At 33.6% G+C, this 12,177-nt stretch overlaps 1 protein-coding gene across 2 annotated transcripts; it reads right to left on the bottom strand.

The window, feature by feature from the left end:
- Window positions 1–4,284: 4,284 nt before the first annotated feature.
- LOC108904133 (solute carrier family 35 member F6) lies at window positions 4,285–12,124 on the bottom strand. Of its 2 annotated transcripts, XM_018706570.1 has the most exons (9): window positions 12,053–12,124; window positions 11,903–11,997; window positions 10,151–10,298; window positions 8,808–8,961; window positions 8,554–8,730; window positions 8,386–8,496; window positions 8,154–8,312; window positions 4,786–4,940; window positions 4,285–4,728 (listed from the first exon to the last, which is right to left on the bottom strand). In XM_018706570.1, exons 2-9 carry the CDS (start codon window positions 11,977–11,979, stop codon window positions 4,570–4,572), a joined length of 1,140 nt encoding a protein of 379 aa, XP_018562086.1. In that variant the 5' UTR covers window positions 11,980–11,997; window positions 12,053–12,124; the 3' UTR covers window positions 4,285–4,569. The 2 variants fall into 2 exon arrangements, with proteins under 2 accessions (XP_018562086.1, XP_018562079.1); XM_018706563.2 differs by having other exon boundaries at window positions 11,903–12,124.
- Between the last annotated feature and the right edge of the window lie 53 nt (window positions 12,125–12,177).

Genomic DNA, 12,177 nt, shown 5'->3' with positions numbered 1-12,177 from the left:
CATTTGTTTGTCCCTACAGGCTCTTCATTTTCTTGTCGCAGGTAGAATATACAATTTAAAAAATGAGGTAGGTACACCTTGATCATCTTCAGTCCAAAAGATGATAGTTTGGCCAAATATACCTTAGTATATAGTTACAAGTCACAAGACGTTTAAGTTTTTGGAAAACATTACAAAGACAAATTTTATGTTTGGCGTAAAGTAAGGAAAAAATTTACTTAATTGGCATACAATTATATGGCGGAGATACCGTCACTAAGTTCATTTGATTTGTCAGACGAATAATTTTCGAGTTATTATTTTTTGTCCAAAAAATAGTCGCTATACAGTTGAAAAGAAAATAGGTAACTGTTTATTTCACAAAAACAATTATAGAAATGTTTTGTTCCAAATACGTCAGTTTTAAATAAAATGTAATCACAAAGAACAAAAAAAAATTGGCATAGAAATTTTAAAAATTAAAGGATTAAAAGGGGTCTTAAATTTTCAAGCCACTGAATTTTCTGGTTTTTAATAATTATTATGTAATTAAAATTCCTATAATTTTTTTTTTGTGAAAGGAAGTTATAAAATTATTTTTGACAGTTATTGATTAACTGTAAGATTAATTTTGTTTTTTAATAAAAAGGTGTAGAAATTTTTTCTTTGGGATGCAATTTACAAAATTTACGAATACATGTTTAAAGTATGCAGAATGCTTAAATACCTTTGCACACAAAATATGATCCAAATTGTGTCGAATATACATTAGTCTTTCTGGTTCATTTGCAAAATTACAGTGTTTAAATGTGTTTTTGAAAAACCTCACGAATAAAGGTAAAAATTAATTGATTTGCGAATACACTGAAGATGAATTTTTCGAGACAAAAAGTCTGGATCTGGTTCGGGTTTAGGCAGTACAGTATGGGGGGTCATAGAGGCTTGCGAAAAATGTAATAAAATTTCCAGGGTCGTATATAAAAAAAAGAAGTTGCTGATGGTCCTGGAGAGACGAAACGTTACATATAAAAATTGATTATACCATTCGATAGAGGGCAAAAAGTGGCCATGAGAGTTCTTTTTTTTTTCAATATCACCTCAAATAAGGCTGAAATGAAACAAAAACGGATTTAAAAAATTTCGTTTTTTTCATATATTTCGGAAACTAATCATGTTAGCCTTGATTTTTTAGAGGCCCCCATGTTGGTCCCCTGATTACGCAACTTTGCCCCCATTTAAATCTCTTACCGTTTCCGACATCCCTGTAGCGAGAAGCGAATTTGTAACAGCCTGTATACCGGGTGTTAAAAAAAAGAGTGTAAAATATTTAAGGAGGTAATAGTATGAACCAAAATAAGCAGAAAAGTCTCAATAAACATGGGTCCGCAAAGTAACGGTTGCGGAGATATGGAATGTTTTATGTTTTTTAGCCCTTTTTTTATTTTGCAAAAACGTTGTGTATTTTCTTATAATAGTTTGTTGATGTTTAGTGAAATAAACAGTACGTATTTGACAGTTGTTCTCAGTGCACAAGTTTTCTTTCGCTATGGCTGGTTACTCTAACGCAGAATTAACAGACATGCATTTCATGTATGGTCGTGCTAATGGGAACGCCACCGAAGCGCGACGTCTTTATGTTGACGCTTATCCAAATCGCCAGATTCCTTCACAACGCATGTTTGGAAGAATTCACCAAAGATTGCGTGATACCGGTTCCTTGAGCAAACAGTGCCATTTATCCGGAAGACCAAGGTCGGTATCCACTCCTAGAGCAGAAGAAGAAATTCTAGCACTGGTAGAGTAGAATCCTGGTACGAGTGTGCGGAGAATATCAGCCGAGGTAGGAATTAGTGGTCCTCTTGTTTAGAGAATCCTTCACGAGCAACTGCTTTATCCATACCATGTGCAACGAGTACAGGCCTTAAATACAAAGCACGTTTGGTTTTTTGCCGCTGGTTTCTACATCATGATGCTGAAGACCCTCGTTTTCTTGCAAACATTCTTTTTACTGATGAGGCCGGGTTCACAAGAAATGGAGTGTTTAATTTTCACAATACGCATATTTGGGCCGACGAAAATCCCCATGCTCTAATAGAATCTGGATATCAGGCACGTTTTTCATTAAACATTTGGATGGGTATTGTAGGTGACAGGTTTCTAGGTACTGTTGTTTTACCAAACCGATTAACAGGTGCTGCTTACCTCAACTTTCTGCAGAACACACTGTATGAGTTTTTGGAAGACATTCCTTTGAATCAGAGGCAACAAATGTGGTTCCAGCATGATGGTGCTCCAGCTCATTTTTCCATGGCCGTTAGAGAGCATTTACACCAAACTTTTCCACATAGATGGGTAGGAAGGGCCGGACCTGTTTTATGGCCTCCAAGATCGCCTGATCTGAACCCTCTAGATTTCTTTGTTTGGGGCTATTTGAGGACATTAGTGTATGGTACTCCTGTAAATAGCCTGGAAGAGCTGCAGCTACGGATTAATCAAAAGTGTCAAGAAATCCAAACCAAGGAGGGTGTTTTCGAAAGAGTTCGAATATCGTTGAGACGAAGATGTCGTGCCTGCTTGGAAATGGACGGAGGGCACTTTGAACATCTTCTGTAACTTTGTTTTTTGTTTGTTAAAAGCTTCCTTTGTCGGTTTGTTCCTAATAAAATAAAATGTTTGAAAAACGAATAGTGGTCCATATCTCCGCAACCGTTACTTTGCGGACCCATGTTTATTAAGACTTTTCTGCTTATTTTGGTTCATACTATTACCTCCTGAAATATTTTACACTCTTTTTTTAACACCCTGTATATGCACTTGTCCAATTTCTTGATGAAGCGACTTCATGAATGAATTCATCAATAAATTGTCAGCGTAAAACGGCTTTTAGGGAGGCTAGAAGTTAAGGGATGATTTCAGAAATTTAAAAAATTAAAAGAAGTAGAAAAATTAATAAATTTTATATCCTATATTTTTTCAATCTACTCTAAAAAATGTAAATCATCTTTTCAGAGAAATTTTTTAATTTTTAATAAAAAAGTTATAACAATTTCACAAAGCGAATGTTATTTTTTATTTTTGTTGTAAAAAAAATTCGAAAGCAACTTTTCATTATTTTATATAATCAATCGAATGGCATAGAAAAAAATTGTTTTAGTGTTACTTCATAAAAATTAAGGATTAAAAAATTAAATTGTTATAACTTTTTTATTAAAAATTAAAAATAAATCTATTTCTCCGAAAACAAAGTTTACATTTTTTAGAGTAGATTCAACAAAAAAATTACAAAATTCATTAATTTTTCTGCTTGTTATGAACTTTTAAATTTCTGTAATCATCCCTTAACTTCTAGTCATCCGAACTCTGTTAATTTTAATAGTACAAGAAAGTCAATAGACGATTTTTATGTAGAATTTTATCCTCTACAACTTTTATAAGAATTTTTTTCTAGCTCTTACCCCTTTTGAGTTATCTTGAAAAACCTTTTATCTTTTGATTGTGCTGCAGGCACTGACCAGGTCACAGAACTGGTTACTAAACTGCCGATGAATTGGATTGACATTCGTTCACAGACAGAGGCATTTCCGCTGGTGGCTCTGCTGCATGGTACGGTTTATTACGGCACGCGCCATTTCCACTTCTCGGCTCTACCTTCCTGTCTGTTTCTGAATCTCAAGAACCTAGACATCTTGTGGCTTTTAGGTAATGACAATTATTATTTTTGGATTTCCGTTAGGTTCGGATTTCGTCGAATTCGGATAATTTTTGACCGCCAAAATTCCAACATGCAACGGCTCCGTCTCCTTTACATAGCGTCGGCAATTTCAACTGCTGCGATGGTGTGACTTTGACCTGATTGGAGGGTATTTGGCATGACGATTTGGAAAATGACGTGGAACCTTGTACCTTGACTCTGGGACTTTCTGCCGGCACTATAGTCCTCTGTCGGTTTCGGTTGCTGTCTGGAGTGGTTTAGGCGCAACGATAAAAAATTTGGAAAGTGAGGTGAAATTTTAATTTCTGCGCCGCGCTGGGTACCCTCGGGACATTGTTCTCAGTTCTAGCTACGATTGACATGTAACGGCATTTGATGGCTTCACATTGCAGATTGGAAACATGAGTGAATTTTTGAAATCCGCTCAAATAAAAATCAGTAAAAAGTGGGAAAGAAACTTCATTTTAGCAGCAATTTCAACGCTATTTTTCAGTGTTTCGACTGATAAATTTTTTCAGCTTAAATAGAGGATATTAATTTAAATAAAATGTAGGGAAGGTAATATCCAGGGAAGCAGTTATTTTCATCACACAAACTTTAAATGAGTTTATTCAAAAACACAACTGACCTAACATAGCATATATTATGTAAATCAGACAATTTTTTCTCAAAAACATATAAACTACAATTTTAAGAAACTAACACTCAGAAAAATATTCCTATATCAACAAACCCATATAAAAAAAGTCAAAATACTCCTTATATCTATGAAAAATATAAATATATTTTACATTTTCACAAAGATTAGTCTTATTGTTTAACTCGTTATTTGATTATAGTATTTATATTCAACTAGAATATAATTAAAATTAACCTACTCATGCTTCGGTGTCCTCCGCATTTCGATTAATTATGCTGTCTTCCTCCATCTGGTTGTACCTTCTGTTGATAAGGGACCGAATTTTCAAGAAGGTAGACGCGAAGGTGATACCGTTGTAGAGACACATTCCGATCAGCAACAGGACGAATCCGATCAACTGAAACGGAACTAGTACTTCAGAAAACAATCTAAAATTGTGGCGTTAAACACCGACCTGTAACCAGTGGAACTTTTGCCCCAAGAAGGCCAAACTGAAGATCCAGATCACTATCGTCCTAACGCTGTCCAGGACCATTCTAGTTGTGGCAGACAACTCCTTTGTTACGCTGATTCCAGCAAAGTTGAAGAAGGCGATGGATATTATTGTTCCTAAATTCATATGTGGGGTGTTTTATCGGATATAAAACGAGGCGATTGAGTTAAACATGCCTAAAATATACGAGGGCTGTCTTTTATATTTCGGTAATGGACAATTCTGGTGCTGCCATCTGACGACCGATGTCTCTATCGTAAAGTTTGACTATTTGTCGGTAACGTTTTGATATACAGGCACTATTTGTATTGTTTAGTGACTTGAAAACAATTCAGATTGGTCAAAAAATGGAATTAAGACGTGGACATTTCCCTGCAATTATTTTTAGTACAGTCATTGAAGCTGAAAATCAGCTGTAACCTCCGAATTCTCTGAATCTGCATGGATTTGCATGAAAATTTAGAATAAGGCTCATCTTAGGCTCAAGTTCAAAAGTGACATAAGACCGATTAACGCTTTTTGTTTTTTAGGGGTAAAAACTACCCATAAGTGAAAAAAATTGAAAAAATTAAGTTTTAAGCATTTTATTGATAAAAATCTTGTTCAAGCACAAAGATTAAATAATGTTTCATGTTCTCGAACATGTTTTATGATATATTTGATCTTTTTGATCCTCTATTTAACCCTTAAAAACTGCCCCGAAGCAAAAAATAATGATAAAAAATTACTTTTTAAAGATTAGGAATGATTAAATCGTGCAATTATTTAAAATAAAAGTTACCTTATAGCTAATAAAAGAATTTTTTCCTTTCAACCCCTAAAAACCACCCCTGTATTGACAAAAATGATAAAAAATTACTTTTTAAAAGCTTGGAATGCTTTAACGGTGCAATTATTTAAAATAAAAATTGTTTATGAAAAAATTTGTATCTCATAACACTTTTCAACCCATATAAATCACCCGTGCTAAAAAATTATAAAAAATTACGTTTTAAATCTTGGAATGCTATAATTGTGCAATAATGTATGATGTAGATATCTACCTGTATAAACGTTTATACAGGCTGACGCACACTTAAATCCTAACATTTTGCTCCAAAAATGAGAAAGCCTATTTTGCTCTGAAAAAATGTCATTGGTTTTTTTACCATAACTCGGTTAATTTTGAAGCTATAGTATCCTAAAAAAGCATTTTAAAGATAATTTCAAGAGCTGTAAGATCGTTTGCATATAAAACCTTTAAGTCCTTCGTTTTTTTAAAGGGAAAGGATCGAACGGCTCGAGACAGGTGGTTTTTTCACAAATGGATACTTCAAGCGGCGATATCTCCTTTATTTTTTATGCTGTAGGAATAAAAAAAAGCAAAATATTTGTTGAAAAAAAAGCTACATTTTTGTTGTCTATCATTTTTTACGTATCTTTCATAGTTTCAGAGTTATTATATAAATAAGGCAATTTTTTTTGAATAATGAAAAATACGTTTCCAACTTTTACCGTACATTATTCAAAAAATACACATTCTAAACCGGTCTAACTTCAGGATCGTATGAAAAACACTAAAACAAAGCTAATTGTAAAGGGTCTACGATTAATTTTAATTCTGATAGAAATGGTACAGCGTTTACTGCTCATCTTTCCTTAAAAAATATGAGCAATCCATTTGTTTTTGACGATAACTCCTTCAATTTTGCTCTAATTAACTTTTATAAGTGCTCATTTTGAAGGTCTTTTTGAGTACTACAAAAAACTCCCGGAGCGTTAAATTAATCCTTTTTCCGTTATTTGACATTGAATACATCGATTCGAGTATTCCCCCCAAAACAAGTCCCCTTCCACTAACCATATTTCGCTTTGTATAGGACGTACAACACCTTTTAAAAAACGATTTTCTTTGTTTATTTATAAGCTACATATTTGTTCATTACACTTTTTTTTAATAAAATGCGTAGTTTTTGAGTTATGCGCGAAAAATACTTTGAAAAAGTGTTTTTTTTTCACTCCAAATTTTTTCAATCGTGAATAACTAAAAAACTTGATTTCTCGAAAAAATTTTTTGTATATTTTTTGCTCAAAATTTGATCCTCCTAACAATTTCCAGCGTTATTTAAAAAAAAATAATTTCCACCCCCCAGAAGTGGTGTCAACCCCCAACAAGGTGGAAGCGTCAATCGGCGCTATGTCACTAATGTTCATTGACCTTTTCTCTAACTATCTGCCAAATTTCAAGTCGATCGGTTTAGTTTCAAAGAATTCAGTGGTGAAAAGCTTCAATGACTGTACTATTTTTGCAACTTTCGACGTGGATTATCTCAACAACAGTGCATGAACTTAATTCGACTTTTTTCGATGAAACACCATCAAAAAACCACTGTATATCGGTGGTATACAGAATTAAATCGTGTCCGTGTTTCGCTCACTGACGAATTTCGTGAAGCTACCACATAATTTGACAAATGCTCAAAAAAAAGGCTCGTGTCGATTGGTCGAAAGAAATGCTCAAGAAATACGATTGCGGTACTTCAAAACACGTCTATGACATCGTAACAGGTGATGAATCATGGATCGAAACTAAACGGCAGTCGACTGATCTGGGTCTTTCAAGATGAACGAAATCAAACAAAAGTAGTTCATGTACGAAGCACTTCTAAGAAAATGGTCGCCTGCGTTTTCAGAAAAACCGCACGTTGGTAACTGTACCTTTAGTGCAATGTCTGAACGGTACACAATCATTTGTTTGCCAGAAGTCTCCGGAAATATAAGGAAAAACAAGCGTCGAAAACGCGTCATTCTCCGCCAGGATAATGCGAGCTCTCACACATCGTCTCAAACAATAGACTTATTGAGAGCTGAAAAGTCGAATTAATGAGTCATCCGCCATACAGACCTGATTTGGCACCCATTGCCTTTTTTTATTCCCTCGCATCAAAAATAAATTATGAGGTCAACGTTTTTCGACACCTGAAGAAGCAGTTGATGTGTTCAAAAGGATGTTCTGGAGGTGACTCAATCGGTCTGTGAATAGTGCTTCGAAAATTGGTTCAAGCAAAAGTGTATTGATCTTCATGGAGAATATTTTGAAAAACATTAAAGCCGTATACGATGATTAATGTCCTCTTTTCCCGAAATATAAAAAGCAACCCTCGTACAATTCCAAATTGATTGGTGCAATAATTTTAGAAATTCAAACACTTTTTTAAACTTTTAAAGCCTATAGAAAAAATTAAAAGAAGTAACTGAAGCACTATTTTGCCGTTTCACTTTTAATTAAACACCCTGTATGTTTCTATTGTGAAAAAATACCGGGCGGCTGAAATAAACACAATATTTACCTGACACGGCAAGCCCCAACCGCCAGCTGTGCCCGATTTGAACGAAAGCATCGATAGCGTCTTCCAAACGGTCCCCAACGCCCTGCGTCACTGGAGGCCCAGCACGGATGAAGTAGAACGGAATTTGCAAGAATCCGAGCACCAAAAATCCAAATAATCCTAAAATACAGATAACACATTCATCGGCTCGACCACGATATGAGAAAACCTTGTTAAGAAAGAATGAGCTCACCTTCCCATCCTACAGCTTGTAGCGGGGGAATATCTTGCCCCGCTACGAATTTTTCCTCGACAACCATTTGAATGGACGTAATAATCTGAGCGATAACTATGAGCATGTCACCTAAAAAAATCCTTTTTATGTACTATTACGTTTTAAAATTTTTTAAAAACCACTTACCGGTTATAATATCGTTTCTTCCGTGATTATCAGCATTGGTGTCTTTTGATATGAAATCGGCTACGCCCACGACGGCCAGACCTGCTATTACGAAAAATATTCCCGTCCACTCCCTGTTTTTCAACACCCTGTCCAGGAAGCCCGTACTGAGAAGACCAACAAAGATTATCACAGACCCTAGAAGAAAAGAATGAAAAAGTTTAATGTCATTAAATGATAGACACGAGAAAACAGTGAATTTGAACAAATCGTACCTCTAAACATCTGAAAACTTGAGGCATAAGTCAAGTTTAACCCAATGTACATGATAGACGTAGCAGTCATGTCGCACATGGCGGGGATGAACAGTATGAAAGGGTTAAAGCTTCGGTTACCCTTGGTGAGTTCATTGACATCTTCTGTGCCGTCCTGTAATAAAGTTTTACGAACATTATCTAACGACAATACTTTTTAAACACATCTTTGTTCAAGAGAAAAGTTAATACTACTAGGACTGTGGGTTTTTTTTGGTAAATTCAAGGCTTTATTGTGAAAAATTGTGTATTTTATTATTTTTCAAAGTTCTCTATCGCGAGCCACTACTTTTTCCCATCTTTCCGGCAGCATAAACATTCCACTTCGAAAGAACAAGTCATCAGCAATCGATCCAATTTTTCATATCTTCGTAAGATTGGAAGCGCTCCTTAGCTAGTCCATGTTCTATGGAGCAGAACAAATAGTAATCCGATGGAGCAATATCTGGTGAATATGGCGGGAGGGGTAAAATACTATTTCAGCGTTTCTAAGTACTTTATCGTGCCTTTGATCGAATTCCATCCGTTTTTATTCAATATACAGTTCAAACGCAGCAATTGTGTTCGGTAGCATTTACAAGTGATTTCACATTCAGCTGAAGCAACAACACCAAGCTGGTCCCAGCAAATACAGAGCATGAGCTTCGAACCTTGCAGACCCCACGATTTTCAACACTTAGAATTATCATAACATATCCATTTTTCTTCAAATACGATACAAAAAACCTTTCCTGTGTTGCCATTAAAGCATTTGTTTACTGCAGATGAACATCTCTCGGCTTCAATTCGTACGGCACCCAATTTCCTTGCTTTTGAATTATACCGAGTGCATTTAATCTTTTAGAAACTGTTATGCGATCAACATTCAACGATTCAACAAGTTCATCTTGGTCAAGTAATGCTTCCAATTCCTCAACTTCGAACTTTTTCGGTTGACGATAGCGTTATTTATCAATCGCATCAAAATCAACACTTCTAAAACACGTTTTTATCAATGGAGTATGTTCACCGTAAGCTAACAACACTCGATGACATCCAGCAGCACTTTTCTTTGAATTAAACAGGAAAAGTAAAACTTCCCGCAAATAGTGTTTTATTGGTTCGTAATTCAATACCTTCGGAGCTGAGAAAAAATTTGTTGTATACACTACAGCAAAATGACGTAATAAAAGTAAAGCCTAATGACAGAGCTTTGATATTGACATGAATATAGTTACAGAAGTGTACGACGCGATATAACATAAGTTACGTCACCTATTGTAAATCTTCAAAATTAATTCACAGTTCTATATATTTTTACATACCGATCTTAAGCTGTAAACTTTGTATAGAATTTTAAAGGTAATAAGACAGCAAAGTTCACCCAGAAACATGGAACTTGCTTGGAAGAACGGATGGTTAAAATTCTTTAGTTCACCATCCCTTCCTTTAGATTTGATTTCATCTGCCCATCTGCAAACAAAAAGAAATTAAATTATCGCCGAAAACAAAATCGAAGAACATATTAATACATTTTTAGCAGTAAACGAGCTTAATATGTCCATTATTTAAAATTATTCTTATTTCACTGGAAATCATTGATTGAAGCATAACTAAACAGCCTTCATAGTTATTATTTTACAATAGTCGGATGAATTAAAGGTGTTTATTGAAAATATTTCTTATGCAGAAACAAAAAAAAAACACTAATGAAAGAGAGGAATTCTTTGGTCACGCTTCATTATAATGAACATTTAATTGTTAAATAACAATAAATAACAATCAAATTTATTTAATCAAGTTCTTCAGATAGTTTGAAACAAACAGTTTTTGAACTGAAGAATTTGTAAGTAAAGTTCATGAATAACAACTCATACTTATAAAAATTTAACTAAAATATCACAATAAATTATTTAAAGAGAAAATAAACATGCTTTTTTAACTGATTCTAACAATTTAATCAATATTTGAATAAACTAAGATATGACATCCTTATATTTCTCACAAATAAGCAAATATTTTATAAAATCTGGACTAATTATTACACATTCGTATGTTTAATGTATTATATTACATGTCAAATAAATAATTAATTAAAAGGACTACAATTAAATTATTTTACATTAACAGAAAAAAGTTAAATAAATTGTGTGAAAAGATTGGTGTGAATCCCATGACTGCAAATTTTGCTGATATGTGAATTCCCTAATTCAGATGATAAAATTGATATTTTTATTTATGTTTCAAAGATAATAAATCAAACTGTGCTAGAAATGCCTGTTGATAAGCAAATACATTCAACAGCACTAATATAAAAAATAAAAACATTGAAATCTGAGTTCGAATGAAACTTTTTATGAATCATAGACTAAATATAGATATCATGTTTCATTTATTATTAAATGTAGGTAATGGATACCAAAGTATCCAATACATTTTGTACTTTAGTTTTTTTACTTTAAGTAAAGCCAAAGACAAATAAATTGATGGAAAAACTAGGACATTCTTTTTCATATGGGATATGAAAAAATATGAATAAGTACCTACTCTCATCAGCATCTACTTTAAAAAATATATATTATTTCATTATCTGTTGTTCTATTTATACACAGATAATAAGGATTATATTTGAATAAAACAAAGCAGCCCATGTATAGTTCTATAGTTAATGAGAAAAGACTAAATATATATAAAAAGAGGCAATACACTTTAATAGAAGGGGGACATGGGTAGATATAGCATATTCTGCAATACTTACATTGCTTACTATGCATTTTTTGGAATTCCCTTTTGTTTTTTGCTGCGACTTTTAAATTAAATATATAAATATGTATATTTCTTAATAATAAGTTAAATCTCTTTGTGGTTAGTGATAAAATGTACATTCTACTTAAATCTTGTGGTTAATGATAAAATTTGAAAAATATATTACCAAGGGACGTCACAGAGCCTTAAATAAACGAAGTGGAAAAATACAATAGTAAAATGCAGTTCCTATTGTAAACATCTATACATAGAACGATTTATTACTTCCATGATTCAATACTTTTTATGATACAATAATAAGGTTTACTTACTTTGTACTTAAGGTATTAATACTGCCAGTAATAACCATAACCACAGCCAACAACATTTGGTAGTTTGTCCACGCCATTTTTGGTTAATTATTAATCTTTAAATCAAAAATAATCTTATTTGAATTATGTGTGAATGGGGGACTTACTGACATAAATTATAGCAAATCAAGCCTATCAACCAAACTCACGCTTGACACTATTGACAGAAAAGTCAAAATATTTACGTCAGCTGATTTTTTAGGAACCTTTCCGTCTTTGTTCGAGGGTTACTCACT

The sequence above is a fragment of the Anoplophora glabripennis genome, unplaced genomic scaffold (assembly GCF_000390285.2).
Source record: "Anoplophora glabripennis isolate ALB-LARVAE unplaced genomic scaffold, Agla_2.0 scaffold13, whole genome shotgun sequence".
NCBI classification, from domain to species: Eukaryota; Metazoa; Arthropoda; class Insecta; order Coleoptera; family Cerambycidae; genus Anoplophora; species Anoplophora glabripennis.
Note: the sequence above shows the minus strand (reverse complement) of the source record. Positions and strands in the feature narration are given on the sequence as shown.